General features: G+C 44.5%; 1 protein-coding gene and 1 long non-coding RNA gene across 8 annotated transcripts in view; one reads left to right on the plus strand and one right to left on the minus strand.

The window, feature by feature from the left end:
* Positions 1-17,988, minus strand: part of LOC140487011 (paired box protein Pax-7) — a 159,558-nt gene that overhangs the window by 27,246 nt on the left and 114,324 nt on the right. Inside the window, exon 8 of one of the 7 annotated variants that reach the window (XM_072586372.1) lies at positions 11,004-11,235. The exons of the other annotated variants lie outside the window; for them this stretch is intronic. Coding sequence (XP_072442473.1) covers positions 11,206-11,235 — 30 coding nt within the window. The 3' untranslated portion in view covers positions 11,004-11,205. Of the gene's footprint in view, positions 1-11,003; positions 11,236-17,988 lie in introns of those variants that run through there. 7 annotated transcript variants of the gene reach the window in all.
* LOC140487012 (uncharacterized) lies at positions 1,946-17,971 on the plus strand. The gene is made up of 3 exons (XR_011962694.1): positions 1,946-2,053; positions 17,027-17,139; positions 17,643-17,971. It is a non-coding gene; the product is annotated as an uncharacterized lncRNA (long non-coding RNA).

The raw sequence follows: 17,988 nt of genomic DNA on the forward strand, positions 1-17,988 counted from the left end.
CCAGTGAGTCTAACATCAATAGTAGGGAAACCATTGGAAAGAAATCGGAGGCACAGAAATAAGCTCCACCAGTCAAGTATTAATCAAGGATAATCAGCATGGTTTTGTCAGGGCAAGATTGTGCCTGGTGGGTTTGATTGAATTTTTTGAGGAAGTGACTAGATGTGTAGATAAGGATAATGCAGTGGATGTCGTCTATGTGGACTTTGGTAAGGCCTTTGACAAGGTCGTGCATCGGAGACCAGGGCAAACTGGATGCAAAATGGCTTTGTGACAGGAAGCAGAGGGTGCTGGTTAAAGTCGGCTTTTGCATCTGGAAGCCTGTTCCCAGTGCAATAGCACAGGGTTTGGGGCTTTCTCTCTTGTTGTTTATCATGTATGTTAATGATCTGGATATGAACATTGGAGGTTTGATCAGTAAGTTTACAGCAGACTGAAATTTGGTTCATAGTTAATAGTGAGGGCAAGAGCAGAATATAGAAGGGCTGGTCAGATGGGCAGAACAATGTCAAGTGGAATGTAATTCTGAAAATTGAGAGATAATGCATTTTTGGAGGACTAACAAGACAAGGGAGTACATGCTGAATAGTAGAACCCTGGGAAGTACAGAAGATCACAGCAACCTTGATATGTTTGAAGGCAACAGACTGATGTATAAGGTGTTCAAGGCAGCATATATCCATTGTCTACATGCCTTGCTCTGTTTAAACACCCTATGATCTGGATGTCCTTGTATGTCATGATCTGCCTGTACAGCTTGCAAAACAAAATTTTTCACTGTACTCAGATACATCTGACAATAATAAATCAAATCAAATAGGATATTTGGCTTTATTAGATGAGGAATTGAATACAAGAGCAAGGTGATTATGATGGAGCAGTGTATAATATTAGTTCGGCCACAGCTGGGAGTGCTGTGTGCAGTTCTAATTGCCACACAATAGGAAGGACACGGTTACACTGGGGAGGGTGTGGAGGATATTTACCAGGATATTACCTGCACTGGAGTGATTCAGCTAAGGAGAGAGACCAGACAGGTTGGAGTTATTTCCCTAAGAGCAGAGAATGTTGAGGGAGGACCTGATTGAGGTGTACAAAATTATCAAGGGTATACATAAGGTAGATTGGAAGAAACATTTTCCTCTTAATAGAGGGATCAATAACCAGGGGACACAGATTTAAGGTAAAGGGCAGGAAGTTTAGAGGGGATTTAAAGAAGATTTGTTTTTTTACTCAGAGGATATCTGGAACTTGGTGAATGAAAGGGTCATAGAGGCAGGAACCATCACAACAGTTAAAAAGTATTTAGAGGATTGTTTGAAATGCTAAATCATGCAAGTCTATGAGTTAAGTGCTTGGAAATAGATGTTTGAAGACTGGTGTGGGCGTGATGGGCTGAAGGGTCTCTTGCTGTGCTTTCGGACCCTATGACTGACCAAAGTGAGACGGAGCTCAGAGTGAGGCACACTTAACACTGACCTCAAGTTGCAGTGGAAAATCATCACTTGTATCAAAATTTCAAATCCCTATCCACACAACCTGTCCTCACGGTGGCAGTGTCAACACAATGATCAAACACAGACAGCATTATAGGAGGCCAACTTGACATCAAATTAGAAGCGAGTGATCCCATTAAACACACGCAATCCACAAATAGGGAAGGGAATTTTACTTTAAAAAAGAATATGCTTGCATTGGTTCACTCATTTTCCTTTTCCCTTTGGAAACGTAGAAAGCAAGGTCAACTGTTTCTGAATAAAAATGAAAAACTGTGCAACATCTGTAATGTTTTATCGGATCAGGGAGGGGTGGGGGAGGGAGGAAGCAGGGAGGAGGAGGAGGGGGAGGGGAGTGGGAGCTCTGACCAGCTCAGTTGTCAATCACACAGACTGACAGGGCTGCTCAGAAATTATAAACAGCCTGCAGTGATTACAGGAGGTGGATGGAGTTGGTTTGCTCACTGATCAAGGCTCTGCTCCCAGAACTTTCTCCAGACTGGGATGTTAGCTGCTTCGTGGGCTGGGGAGGATGGTGTTTGAGATAAATCCAGGAGGTAAGAATAAACACAGAGTCTCAAATCACCCTCAGGGCATCTTGCACTTTCCCTGCGAGATAGTCATTTTTTGAGAGAGAAAAAGTAATTAATTCTGGCAACTTCAGAGCCAACAGCCTCAGGGAGTGCTAATCCCACAGGGACCATTACTTAACCCACACAAACAACAAACTATCTGTTCCACTTACATGTGCTACTGCTAAAGAGGGAGTCTCACTGTGGGGGTCAGTAAGAAGAGGGCTGGAGAGGGGAAATACTAGGGAACAGAGGTGGATGGACTTTTATAGAGATACAGACCTAGGGGAGAGATTGACCCAGCTCCCTCATAATGTAACTCAGCATCTCTTCCACCAACAGTTTGAGGACCTAAACTCAAAATGAGGGGAGGGGGAACTGTACCCCAGGGAGAGGCAGCACCTTCAGGAGAGGAGGGGGAGCTGTACTCCAGGGGGAGACAGCACCTTCAGGAGAGGAGGGGGAGCTGTACTCCAGGGGGAGACAGCACCTTCAGGAGAGGAGGGGTAGATTAGATTAAATCATTTTTAAGTTTATGAATTTTTTTCTCCCAGTTTGAAAATTGACACTCGTACAAAAACGTCAAAAGGAAGTCTCCCTTTAACCACCGGTAATCCAGTTTTTACTCACTTATTATTTACATAGGATTCTCATGGAATATCAGCCTGCTGTTCGAGGATAAAATTCCACAGCCTTTTTGTTGATTGTGATGTTATTAAAACATCGTTTAAAATGCAAGCTGTGAATGGTTGGTGTGTGGGATCACTTCACCACTCAACAATGTGACAAAGGCCAACTGACTCAGCTTCGCTCATTCCCACCCAGATACACTTTCAGTCCTTGGCAGGGCCTGGGGATTTATGAAGCCAATGGGGCCAGATTCAGGCAACTATCATACATTACTCTCCATCAAAGATTTACTTCAGGAGGCATTTGAACACTGTCGGATGAATCAAGAGTTTCCTCACTAAAAGGGCTAGTGACTGATGATAGTATGTTTGTTATCTCCCTGTGTTTAAGGTCATAAAGAGGGAAAGGGATGCCTTAGTTTATCTGTTCTCTCAATGTCACTTGTCAGTGATGTGTTTCGATGCAATCTTACTGTTAGGTTGGCTCAGTAAGAACACTGTCAAGAGCTTTACAATCCTGTGCAGAACTGGGAGCTGTACACTATCAGAGAGGAGTTCTGATGAAGGGTCATCAGACTCAAAACATTGACTCTGCCTTCTTCCCACAGCTGCTGCCAGGCCTGCTGAGTTTCTCCAACAATTTCGGTTTTTGTTTCAGTTCTCCAGCGTCTGCAGTGCTTTGCTTTCTATTAGTACAGAAGGAATGTTGCACTGTCAGAGGGACAGTGATGAGGGAGCACTGCTCTATTGGACAGGAAGTGTTGAGGAAGTACTTCTCTTCACCTCTATCCAAAATGGCTTATCCCGTATCCTTAAACTGTTACCCCTGTTCTTAGATTACTTACAGTGTGGAAACAGGCCCTTCGGACCAACAAGCCCACACCAATCCTCCGAAGCGCAATTTAACATGGTCAATTCACCTAACCCGCACATTTTTGGACTGTGGGAGGAAAGCAGAGCACCTGGAGCAAACCCTCACAGACACGGGGAGAATGTGCAAACTCCACACAGTCAGTCGCCTGAGGCGGGAATTGAACCCAGGTCTCTAGCACTGTGAGGCAGCAGTGCTAACCACTGTTCATTGGGAACATTCTGCCTGCATTTATCTTGTCTATAACCTGTACCCTGCACAGTCTGAGGAGCGGTTCTAAGGGAGTTCTGAAATATCTGAGAAGTTTTGAGTGGAGTCTGCACTGTCAGACAAGCAGAACTAAACTAAAATGCTCCATTCTTTGAAGAACAGCATCAGGAAGTTTTGCAAGGTTGGAGGGGACTGTACTGAAGGAATGCTGCAGTTTCAGAGAGTTAGGACTGTTGGAGTATTATGTTGTCAGAAGGGCTATCATTTCTGTAAGGGGACTCAGTCAATGTCTCACTTCAGTTCAATATTAAATATTCAGACTTGACCCTCATATTGCTCCCTCAACCAGTGCAGCAATCCATCTCAGTATGTGGAATCTAACTGTACAAAATTGCTACCACACGTGTATCCATATCACCAGTTATTGCATGTCCTGTAGTGGGGTACATTCCAGCTCACAAAACATACAGAAAGGTCATTGCACAGCTGTGGGGCTTGAATGTCATCTCAGTCATTTGTCCACAATCTTTGTGCAATACTTGTTAAAGATGCCAAACCTCAAAATTTGAAATCTGTTCTGGATTGGAAGTTTTGTGCTGTCCCCACCCGCAAACATACTTCTCTGGAACTGCCAACAAATTTCTCCCAGCCTAATGCAAATGGTTATGTTAGCCATGGTCAGTGGGTTGCTCTCTCACTTCTCAGTCAGAGATTTATGGGTTCAGACCCCACTGAGCATGTAGTCCAGGCTGACATTCCTTGTGCAGTAGGGAGGGAACAATACAGCACAGAACAGGCCCTTCGGCCCACGATGTTGTGCCAAACATTTGTCCTAGCTTAAGTACCTATCCATGTACCTATCCAACTGCCGTTTAAAGGTCACCAAATGATTCTGACTCTGCCACTCCCACAGGCAGCGCATTCCATGCCCCCACCACTCTCTGGGTAAAGAACCTACCCCTGACACCCTCCTATACCTTTCACCCTTCACCTTAAATTTATGTCCCCTTGTAACACTCTGTTGTACCCGGGGAAAAAGTCTCTGACTGTCTACTCTATCTATTCCCCTGATCGTCTTATAAACCTCTATCAAGTCACCCCTCATCCTTCTCCGTTCCAATGAGAAAAGGCCTAGCACTCTCAACCTATCCTCGTACGACCTATTCTCCATTCCAGGCAACATCCTGGTAAATCTCCTCTTCACCCTCTCCAAAGCTTCCACATCTTTCCTAAAGTGAGGTGACCAGAACTGCACACAGTACTCCAAATGTGGCCTTACCAAGGTCCTGTACAGCTGCAACATCACCTCACGATTCTTGAATTCAATCCCTCTGCTAATGAACGCTAATACACCATAGGCCTTCTTACAAGCTCTATCCACCCGAGTGGCAATTTCAAAGATCTATGAACATAGACCCCAAGATCACTCTGCTCCTCCACCTTACTAAGAACCCTACCGTTAACCCTGTATTCCGCATTCTTGTTTGTCCTTCCAAAATGGACAACCTCACACTTGACAGGGTTGAACTCCATCTGCCACTCCTCAGCCCAGCTCTGCATCATATCTAAGTCCCTTTGGAGCCGACAACAGCCCTCCTCACTATCCACAACTCCACCAATCTTCGTATCGTCTGCAAATTTACTGACCTACCTTTCGACTCCCTCTTCCAAGTCATTAATAAAAATTACAAACAGCAGAGGACCCAGAACTGATCCCTGCGGAACTCCACTTGTAACTGGGCTCCAGGCTGAATATTTACCATCTACCACCACTCTCTGACTTCGACCGGTTAGCCAGTTCTCTATCCAACTGGCCAAACTTCCCACTATCCCATGCCTCCTGACTTTCCGCATAAGCCTACCATGGGGAACCTTATCAAATGCCTTACTAAAATCCATATACACTACATCCACTGCTCTACCCTCATCCACATGCTTGGTCACCTCCTCAAAGAATTCAATAAGACTTATAAGGCAAGACCTACCCCTCACAAATCCGTTCTGGCTGTCCCTGATCAAGCAGTGTCTTTTCCAGATACTCATAAATCCTATCCCTCAGTACCCTTTCCATTACTTTGCCTACCACCGAAGTAAGACTAACTGGCCTGTAATTCCCGGGGTTATCCCTATTCCCTTTTTTGAATAGGGGCACAACATTTGCCACTCTCCAGTCCCCTGGCACCACCCCCATTGACAGTGAAGACAAAAAGATCATTGCCAACGGTTCTGCAATTTCCTCTCTTGCTTCCCACATAATCCTAGGATATATCCCATCAGGCCCGGGGGACTTGTCTATCCTCAAGTTTTTCAAAATGCCCAACACATCTTCCCTTCCTAACAAGTATCTTCTCTAGCTTACCAGTCCGTTTCATACTCTCCTCTTCAACAATATGGTCCCTCTCATTTGTAAATACTGAAGAAAGTACTCATTCAAGCCCTCTCCTATCTCTTCTGACTCAATACACAGTCTCCCACTACTATCCTTGATCGGACCTACCCTCATTCTCATCATTCTCAGGTTTCTCACATACGCATAAAAGGCCTTGGAGTTATCCTTGATCCTACCTACCAAAGATTTTTCATGCCCTCTCTTAGCTCTCCTAATCCCTTTCTTCAGCTCCCTCCTGGCTATCCTGTATCCCTCCACTGCTCTGTCTGAACCTTGTTTCCTCAACCTTATGTAAGCCTCCTTCTTCCTCTTTACAAGACATTCAACCTCCCTCGTCAACCAAGGTTCCCTCACACGACCATCTCTTTCCTGCCTGACAGGTACATACATATCAAGGACATGTCGTATCTGTTCCTTGAAAAAGTTCCACATTTCAACGACATCCTCCCCTGAAAGCCTATGCTCCCAACTTATGCTCCTCAGATCCTGTCTTGCAGCATCGTATTTACCCTTCCCCAATTGTAAAACCTACCCTGTTGCACGCACCTATCTCTCTCCATAACCAAGGTGAAAGTCACAGAATTGTGGTCACCATCACCAAAATGCTCACCCACTAACTTGTCCCGGTTCATTACCAAGTACCAAATCCAATATGGCCTCCCCTCTGGTTGGACAATCTACATACTGAGTTAGAAAAGCTTCCTGGACACACTGCACAAACACTGCCCCATCCAATCTACTTGATCTAAAGAGCTTCCAAACAATATTTGGGAAGTTGAAATCGCCCATGACTACTACCCTGTGGCTTCTGCACCTTTCCAAAATCTGTTTCCCAATCTGTTTCTCCACATCTCTGCTGCTATTGGGGGGCCTATAGTAAACACCCAACAAGATGACTGCTCCTTTCCTGTTTCTGACTTCAGCCCATGCTACCTCCAAAGGGAGATCCCCCTCGAACTGCCTTTCTGCAGCCGTTATACCATTTCTAATTAGCAACGCCACCCCCCCCCCCCTCCTTTTTTACCACCCTCCCTAATCTTACTGAAACATCTGTAACCAGGAACCTGCAACAACCATTCCTGTCCCTCTTCTATCCACGTTTCCGTGATGGCCACAACATCGTAGTCCCAAGTACCGATCCACGCCTTAAGTTCACCCACCTTATTTCTGATACTACACTGTCAGATGTGTTGACTTTTCAATGAGCTGTTAAACTGAAGCCTAGTTTGCCCTCTCAGACAGATGTTAGGGCTCCCAATGGAGCTATTCAAAAAGGATCAAGGGATTCTCTGTGGTGTACATTTAATATTTATTCCCCCACCCATGACAGATTATTTGGTTATGAACACATTGCTGTTTGTAGGACCTTATTATGAATAAGTTAACTGTTACATTCCAATCGTGACTCACTCAGAGCTATTTCATTGACTGTAAACCACTTTTGGAGACTCTCAGGTTGTGAAAGGTGCTGTGTAGATACAAATTCCCTCCTTCCTTTGGTGTAGGGGGTTCTGTTTAGCTTACAACATTTAAGAAAGAAAGAGGAGTTTGATTGTTCAACAAATCAAATTTCTCCCTTGTTCTGGGTGGATCATATCCAAGTGTGCTAAAAATAATTGGGGAAGTAATAGCAGAGACACTATTACACGCACATTAAAAGAAACATCAATGGAAAATAGAACAGTGCCAGAGGATTGACAGACAATTTATGTGATTTCTCTATATTTAAAGGAAACTAGAACAAACTCAGGAAATTATAGACTAATTTGCAACACCAGAAATTGGAAAGATCATCAAATTTTTCATAAAAGCTACAACAGAGAAGCATCTAGGGAGAGTACTCGGCAGGGTCCCAAAAGAAAGGGCCATCCTTGATGTACCTTAATGAATTATTTAAAGTAACAATAAGGATATACAAGGGTAATGTCATGAATATAATATATTTAGATCTCAAAGATCCCTCAGTAAGAATTGCATGGTAGATTTATGGCTTAGGTCAGTGGATTTCTAACAGGGATAAAACTCAAAGGATAGCAAGCTGGCAACAAAACAAAAAGCATAATAGGAAGGGTTAAAGGTCGTTCCCATTTTTAAAACAGTGGAAACGGTGCTGCAGAAAAATCAGGACTGATACCGCGTTATTCACTATTGCATAAATAATTTGAACTCAGAAATTGGAAAGAAAAATTTCAAATTTACAAAGTACACTGAATTACGGTGTGTTGTTAATACTGCAGGGGCGGGGGGGGAGGGGGGGGTTGGGGGGGGGGCTCCAGTAGGAAGACATTAATAAACTGGCAGAATGAACTATAATTGGAAAATGAACTTCAACATAGATAAGTGTGAGGCAATACATTTGGGAAGAGGGATGAGGAGTCATATATTACTTGAAAAATTACTATCTAAATGAGGTAGAGGAACAGAGGAATCTGGGGATATAGACATACAAATTATTAAATATAGTTATAGACGTTACCAAGGCCACGAGAAAAAGCAAAGAATTAGCTGGGTTTCCAGAGGATTCAAACTGAAAAGCAGAAAAGTTATGTTGAACCTGAATAGAACATTGGTTGGTCCACACTTTGAGTACTGCGAATAGTTGTGATCTACATGTTGGGCACAAAAGTGAGGCATGGGAGGTGGTGAAGAAAAGATTTACAAGGATGATACCGCAGCTGGGAAGATACTGGCAGGAAAGATTGCACAGGCTCTTTTCTCCAGAAAAAGGAGTCTGAGATGTGATTGGCTGGTGGTCTTCAAGATTATGATTAAGTTTAATAAGGTAAGCGTGGAGAAGATGTTTCCACTTGTGGGCATGCGTAAGGGCCATTTATAAAAGGCATTCATTCATTCATTCATTCATTCATTCATCCATCCAAGAAGGAATTCAGGAGGAACTCTTTACTTAAGAGAGTGTTGAGAATATGGAATTTACTACCACAGGCTGGAGCATAAGTATTTATGGGGAGCTGGATAAACATGAGAGAGAACAAAATTGAAGATTATGTTAAAGGGATTTGACGTTGAGGGCTGGGAGGAGGCTGATATGAAGCATAAGCATCAACATGAACTTGCTACACCAAATGGTTTGTCTCAAAGTTGTACTTTCTAACACTTCATATGTACAGCCTGGTGATGCTGGTTACAAAATTCAACTATCATTCAAAAGTGACTGAAGAATTAGTAATTTTGGATTAAATTGCCTCCCTTCTTTCTAACCACACCTTAATTTTAAAAATTCTTGCTCACAGTCCATTTGGTCATTTTTTTTTAAGATTATTTACAGTGTGGAAACAGGCCCTTCGGCCCAACAAGTCCACACCGACCTGCCGAAGGGCAACCCACCCAGACCCATTCCCCTACACTTACCCTTTCACCTAAACACTACAGGCAATTTAGCATGGCCAATTCACCTAACCCGCACATTTTTGGACTGTGGGAGGAAACCGGAGCACCCAGACGAAACCCATCCGGGTTCAACATCGTCTGAAACAAAATACCTTGCATTTGGCCTCAGTACCACTGGATGTGTCGTTGTTTGAGTGCGGGCACACATCCTGGGCTCAGCTGCTTTGTTGCCCCCACTTGATCAGCCCAATAGCATGAGGAGGCACAACCATTAGGCGAAAGACAGGAGGTTTAGAAGGGATTTGAGGGAAACAAAATTCACCTGGAGGCTGGTGGGAACCTGGGATGGATTGCCTGGGAAGCTAGTAAAGGCAGGAAACCTCACAACCTTTTTAAAAAAACAATGCATGAGCACTTGAAATAACATGACGTTCAAGGCTATGGTCCAAGTGCTGAAAGTGGGATTAGTGTACAAAGGCTGAAGGGCCTTTTTTGACCTGTATGAATTTATGGCACGCAGGATAGACTTCTCAGTGAGGAGCAGGTAGCAGAGCTTGGCTGCATGTTTACCTCAAATATAAATTTTATAAAGATAGACAACTCCGAAAGGCTGTTTGACTGTGTTAGTATTTGTGGAAAGGGTGGTTAGGAGGTGGTGCAGCAGGCATTGGGTGGCACGGTGGCACAGTGGTTAGCACTGCTGCCTCACAGTGCCAGAGACCCGGGTTCAATTCCCGTGTCAGGCGACTGACTGTGTGGAGTTTGCACATTTTCCCCGTGTCTGCGTGGGTTTCGTCTGGGTGCTCCAGTTTCCTCCCACAGTCCAAAAATGTGCGGGTTAGGTGAATTGACCATGTTAAATTGCCTGTAGTGTTAGGTGAAGGGGTAAATGTAGGGGAATGGGTCTGGGTGGGTTGCCCTTCGGAGGGTCGGTGTGGGCTTGTTGGGCCGAAGGGCCTGTTTCCACACTGTAGGGAATCTAAAGAAAATGACCAAATGGACTATGAGCAAGAATTTTTAAAATTAACGTGTGGTTAGAAAGAAGGGAGGCAATTTAATACAATTCTGAACTACCAGTGAATGGAAGATCCTTTTATTTAGTCATTGTGCTGTAAATTTACTTTAATATACACTGAGTGACAGTAACATCTGTTCTCCCTCCATCTGTGATTTGTAATGAAAGAGTTTTACTCGCTTTGTATTCTAAAGAGTCGAGGACAATTCCTAGCTGCTGTGTGGTGTGAAGAACTGGGAGCTGTTGGCAAATGATTTTGATTAAGGTTGAAAGTTCGCTCTGTGTTCTCTCTGTCTCTCTGCAAGCTCACTATTGGAAGTGCACTATAACCCCCGCCGGGCAAAAGTAATAGACTACACCGAGTGACTTATTGGATCCAAACGAGGTTTCTGGAGATCTTTCGGGTCTCCTCAGTAGTTTCAATGAAAAGTGAAAGAGAGTCAAAGTACAAAGAGTGACAAGGGCAGTCAAGCCTGCCTGAGGCGACACTGTTTGCAGCACTGATAGACAGAGTATCAGAAGCATGCCCATCAGTCAGTCGCTGTAATCTAAAGCGAGTGGAGAAGGAGAGTGTGAGGGGAATGGGAGAAGTGGAAGCAAGGGGGCACAAGACACCAGTTCAAACCCGTAGCTTTAAAAATCTTTTCTTTTAAAGTCCTGCTTCAGGGTGGAATATCAGAAAGATAGCAAGGTCGAGACAAGAGACTGGGGGGAGGTCATTGGATTTAAAAGGGGGAAAACAATTGGAAAATGGGTTTAAATGAGACACTAAGTGAATGCAATTCAGAGGGAGTTAATTTACCCATCAGCTTACAATGGAATCTGTGACCAAGCCTGATAGCAATTAAACTGAATACCAAGGAAAACTGCCGCAGAAAGGCCCAGCTCAGTGACTGACAAATGCAACTAATTTCACGTAATTTAATCCCTTCCCGCTAAATATTTCAGTTTGCTGATGGATGGTCAATTTTAGAAATATTGTTTAACCCTTTGGTAGATCACACAGAGTTAGCTCCCACTATCTCAGAATGATATGGCACCCACTGTTCAAACTATTCCCTCCCCCTGTGTGTAACACAACACTGGCATCCACTGTCCAACCCCTCTCCCACCGGCTGACACAGCACTGGCACCCATTATTGACAGAAACCTCTTTGATGCCAGTTGGCTCAATCTTGTGCTGACCGTGCAGACAGTCTGCTTGCAGGAGGCCATACTCCCCAGAGGGCTCATTAGAGAGGGAGGACTGGTGGTGAGTTTAACATGAAGGTGCTTCAGGTGAGGGCCGAGGTTGAGGAGGCAGCAACTTCATGGTTATCTCAGCCAGTGCAGGAATTGAACCCCGCTGTTGGCATCACTCTGTAGTGCAAACCAGCCATCCAGCCAAGTGAGCTAACCCCCTCGCAAGGCAGTAGCTAGCACTGCACCAATGATGAAGCAGGCCCATCCCACTAGGTGTCAATTTCACAGGAGTTACTGGCCTGGTAGGACATGCATTGAACAAAAATATTGAAGGAGACAGACAGAAGAAACTTCACACAATTAAATCCATGGAAAAGGGCCTGTTATTTTACCAATGAAGGTTATGAGGGTAGGTGGTGTCACACTGTACAGAGTGGGAGGAAGGGACGGTGTATCTTCCAACCCAAAAAAAACCAAAATTCATTAGAAAAACAAATTGAGCTTCAAAACAAATTGTGATGAGTGCAATTATGAGGATTTTCATGCCTCATTCAATCTGTTGTAATTAATAGACCTGGACTGGACAGTGTTTGCGAGTGAGCTGAGCTGGCTCTTGTCTGCACAGAGCAGATGACAGAGCCAATTTTCTGTCTGCTCTCCATGTCACTCGGCTAATTGGCTGCAGTGAGTTAATGAAAAGTGAAAAGCTCTGAAAGGAAAACACAGCAAAGGTGGAGCCAGAGGGAGGACAAGTGGAGGAGAAAAGAGAAGAGGGAGGGTGGACGGTAGCAAAGACCCTGTCCACTGGCAGGAAAACGGATGGCAATGCCACCTCTGCCAGGATTCTGCCTCCAGCAGCTGCAGGAGGTCCGTCTGAAAGCTGGCCATTCATAGAGTCATAGAGATGTACAGCATGGAAACAGACCATTCGGTCCAACCTGTCCATGCTGACCAGATATCCCAACCCAATCTAGTCCCACCTGCCAGAACCCAGCCCATATCCCTCCAAACCCTTCCTATTCATATACCCATCCAAATGCCTCTTAAATGTTGCAATTGTACCAGCCTCCACCACATCCTCTGGCAGCTCATTCCATACACATATCACCCTGTGCGTGAAAAAGTTGCCCCTTAGATCTCTTTTATATCTTTCCTCGCTCACCCTAAACCTATGTCCTCTAGCTCTGGACTCTCTGACCCCAGGGGAAAAGACTTTGTCTATTTATCCTATCCATACCCTTCATAATTTTGTAAACCTCTATAAGGTCACCCCTCAGCCTCCAACGCTCCAGGGCAAACAGCCCCAGCCTGTTCAGTCTCTCCCTATAGCTCAAATCCTCCAACCCTGGCAACATCCTTGTAAATCTTTTCTGAACCCTTTCAAGTTTCACAACAGCTTTCCGATCGGCCTGGGACAGCAGAAAGCCCAAATCAGCAGCTAGTGAGGAAGGCCTGAGTAAATAGCAAGGGGGGTGTGAGCTCCTTGGGGCCAGTCCTAGCAAGAGGTGCAGGCAGGTGTGGGTTGGCACTGGCAGGCTTCCTCATCAGGGTAATCTCAGTCGGCACCTAAGCACATCCATCGACAATGGCCGAGGAGCAGGAGGACCAATCACAGCCTTCCCCACCCTGACAATATTCACCTGACCTGCACATCTTTGGACTGTGGGAGGAAACTGGACCACCCGGAGGAAACCCATGCAGACTCCACACAGACAGTCGCCTGAGGCAGGAATTGAACCACTGAGCCACCGTGCCTCCCTTTATCTATGAATGACTGTTCAAAGGATCGATTTTAATTGGACATATCCATCACACAATTGCAGTGTTAGAAATCACATCAAGTTCAAGGACAACTATCCATTGCATGTGTCGGAAGACAGGTGTTCAAAGGGGCATGAACATGTGCTATGGTCATCTTGCCTGTCAGGGAATTATCTGCCTACCTTGCTCTGAGATAACTTGCCAGTCTGATTCACTCCTGCTGACCAGCAACAAAAACTCAACATGAAACGATGACCACCAACAATTACCTGTCTTCGTAGTGCATCTTTAACATGACAAAAAAATCCCAAACCCCCATTTCACATGTATTATCAGAACTAAGTTGCTGTTCCTTCACTGTCACTGGATTAAGATCCTGGAGATTCCTTCCTAACAGAACAGTGGATGTACCTACACCACAAGGACTACAGTAGTTCAAGGAGGCAGCTCACCGCTAACCCACTCCAGAGCAGCTAGAGGTGGCCAATGAATGCTGACTGAAGGAATTCCAGAGCAGGAAGCATGGCTGTCAATAGAGGAAGAATGACAATCATGAAATGATCAAGAAGCCAAACCCTGAGGAGTGTGGAGATCTCAAAGATTTGCAGCACTGAAGGAGGTCATGGAGATAGGGAGCGAGGAAGTTAAGGGATGGGGAAGGAGGAGATTGCAGAGATAGAGAGAGAGATGGAGAAGAGGTCAGAGAGTCATACAGCATAGAAACAGACCCTTCAGTCCGACCAGACTATGCTGAATACAATCCCAAACTCAACTTGTCTGACTTGCCAACCTGACGCCTATCCCTCCAAACCTTTCCTTTCATGTATCTATCCAAATGTCTTTTAAATGTTGAGATTGTACCTGCACCCACCATTTCCTCAGACAAACCACCCTCTGTGTAAATAATTTGCCTTTTACAACTTTATTAAAATCTCTCTCCTTTCAGCTTAAACATTTGTCCCTTGCCATGAAATCCCCCATCCTACGGAAAAGACAACTACCATTAATTCTATCTATACCTCTCAGTATTTTATAAACTTCTATCAAATCGCCTCTCAATTTCCTATGCTCCAGTGAAAAAAGTCCAAGTCTATCCAGCCTTTCTTTATAACTCAAACCTTTTCCATACCTGGCAACATCCTGGTAAATCTCTTCTGAGCCCTCTCCAGCTTAATAATATCCTTCTTATAACTGGGCAACCAGAACTGGACACAATATTCCAGAAGAGGCCTCACAATGTCCTGTGCAACCTCAACGTGATTTCCCAACTCCTTTATTCAAAGGACTGAGTAATGAAGGCAAGTGTGCAAAATGCCTTTTTAACTAACCTGTCTAAGTGTGATGCAAACTTTGAAGAATTATGTGCCTGCACTCCTCGGTCCCTCTGTTCTACAACACTACCCAAGGCACTATCATTATTTGTATAAGCCCGACCCTTGTTTGTTGGACCAAAATGCAATACCTCACATTTACCCAAATTGAACTCCATCTGCCATTTTTCAGCCCAGTGACCTGTTTGATTAAGATCCTTTCGGAATCTGCCAGAGAGAAGGAGGGAGGAGGCTATAGAAATGGAGAGAAGAGATTACAAAGTTAGGCAGAAAGAAGATCATAGAGTCATAGAGACGTACAGCATGGAAACAGACCCTTCGGTCCAACCTGTCCATGCCGACCAGATATCCCAACCCAATCTAGTCCCACCTGCCAGCACCCGGCCCATATCCCTCCAAACCCTTCCTATTCATATACCCATCCAAATGCCTCTTAAATGTTGCAATTGTACCAGCCTCCACCACATCCTCTGGCAGCTCATTCCATACACGTATCACCCTGTGCGTGAAAAAGTTGCCCCTTACATCTCTTTTATATCTTTCCCCTCTCACCCTAAACCTATGCCCTCTAGTTCTGGACTCCCCAACCCCAGGGAAAAGATTTTGTCTATTTATCCTATCCATGCCCCTCATAATTTTGTAAACCTCTATAAGGTCACCCCTCAGCCTCCGACGCTTCAGGGAAAACAGCCCCAGCCTGTTCAGCCTTTCCCAGTAGCTCAGATCCTCCAACCCTGGCAACATCCTTGTAAATCTTTTCTGAACCTTTCAAGTTTCACAACATTTTTTCGATAGGAAGGAGACCAGAATTGCACGCAATATTCCAACAGTGGCCTAATCAATGTCCTGTACAGCCGCAACGTGACCTCCCAACTACTGTACTCAATACTCTGACCAATAAAGGAAAACATACCAAACGCCTTCTTCACTATCTTATCTACCTGTGACTCCACTTTCAAGGAGCTATGAACCTGCACTCCAAGGTCTCTTTGTTCAGCAACACTCCCTAGGACCTTTCCATTAAATGTATAAGTCCTGCTAAGATTTGCTTTCCCATAATGCAGCACCTCGCATTTATCTGAATTAAACTCCATCTGCCACTTCTCAGCCCATTGGCCCATCTGGTCCAGATCCTGCCTTAATCTGTCCACTACACCTCCAATTTGGTGTCATCTGCAAACTTACTAACTGTACCTCTTATGCTCGCATCCAAATCATTTATGTAAATGACAAAAAGTAGAGGGCCCAGCACTGATCCTTGTGGCACTCCACTGTTCTGAGGCCTCCAGTCTGGAAAACAACCCTCCACCACCACCCTCTGTCTTCTACCTTTGAGCCAGTTCTGTATCCAAATGGCTAGTTCTCCCTGTATTCCATAAGATCTAACCTTGCTAATCAGTCTCCCATGGGGAACCTTGTCGAACGCCTTACTGAAGTCCATATAGATCACATCTACTGCTCTGCCCTCATCAATCTTCTTTGTTACTTCTTCAAAAAACTCAATCAAGTTTGTGAAACATGATTTCCCACACACAAAGCCATGTTGACTATCCCGAATCAGTCCTTACCTTTCCAAATACATGTACATCCTGTCCCTCAGGATTCCCTCCAGCAACCTGCCCACCACCGAGGTCAGGCTCACTGGTCTATAGTTCCCTAGCTTGTCCTTACCGCCCTTCTTAAACAGTGGCACCAGGTTTGCCAACCTCCAGTCTTCCGGCACCTCACCTGTGACTATCGATGATACAAATATCTCAGCAAGAGGCCCAGCAAGCACTTCTCTAGCTTCCCACCTGATCGGGAAGTTCTCGGGTACACCTGATCAGGTCCTGGGGGTTTATCCATTTTTAACCGTTTCAAGACATCCAGCACTTCCTCCTCTGTAATCTGGACATTTTGCAAGATGTCACCATCTATTTCCCTACAGTCTATATCTTCCATATCCTTTTCCACAGTAAATAGTGACAGAAAGAGGGAGAGAAAGACGACAGAGATAGGGAGGGAGCAAGTGACAGAGATTGGGAGGTGGAGATATGATGAGTTAGAGAAAGAGGTGGGACCAGAGGAGATTAAAGGAGTAGGTATCACCATCATAGCTAGTGCAGTAGCCACTAGACTGTTAACCATGGATCCTCTAAACCCAGTCAATTAGGGACAATGAGGCAATGAAGCAGGTTGCGAGTCTTTCGTCAATAACTGTGTTTTGTGGCATCTTTTTGTAGAAAAGATTGATGAGCATGAAGACTCGAGCTGTGGAATATCACTGCTGTGAAAGAGATTGGCAACTCAAAGGAGAGCAGCCTATCAATATGACAATACAGACCATGGAGGATAGGTCAGTACAATGTTTCAGTGTTAGAGATTGCTAGTTAGTTTACTAACTAAACTTAAGGCACTGTATGCACAAGACATACGAGAACAATGTACTAAGATATGGAACTCCACAGCTTCTCCACTTGCATTCTTAGAATCAAACCCCTTGATCCTAGGCACAGTCTAAATATTATCAAATCTGCCCTTGATCAGAATAGGCAGATGATCTTAGCTGTAGCATTGCTCTGTTTGTAGTGTGATGCAGTAGTTTGTCTCTGTGTGGTTTATATAGGTCCATGCACCAGTTTCTAAATCACTGATAACCGTGGTAATGACGTCGGAGAGAATGCTCAGTATTACAATTTAATCAAATTATTCCAGAGGGAAAACCAACATGGCTTAGGTTATTAGATGGAACTACAAAGCAACAGCCAAACAAATTTATGATATATATAACCCTCTAATACTTATTGCGCTTCTGGGGTATTGAGTAACCCAATTCTCTGGGTTCAAATCCCACTCCAGGTCTTGGTGGTCAAGAAACATGTGTTCATAAAGAGGTTCCAAGAATCAACTTGTAAATCCTTACAACATACACCAATGGGATGCAGTAGGATGGGAACAGTTCCTGGTCAGTCATGTGATGGGAAAAAGTTTGGCACCTTGGACATCATGATCCAGAGCTCCAGAGTACACCATGGGCGTGAGAAAACACATTGCCACATCAGCTTGGACTCTGCATGAACTGTAATCCACCACCACTTCACAATCCATTGAAGACTTCTTTCTTATAACATTCAGCTGTTGTAAAGTTTCCCTCTTCCTAACTCTCTGTGAAATAAAACACTTCAATATGATGCAATAACGTCAT

Source organism: Chiloscyllium punctatum, chromosome 16 (genome assembly GCF_047496795.1).
Source record: "Chiloscyllium punctatum isolate Juve2018m chromosome 16, sChiPun1.3, whole genome shotgun sequence".
NCBI lineage: Eukaryota > Metazoa > Chordata > Chondrichthyes > Orectolobiformes > Hemiscylliidae > Chiloscyllium > Chiloscyllium punctatum.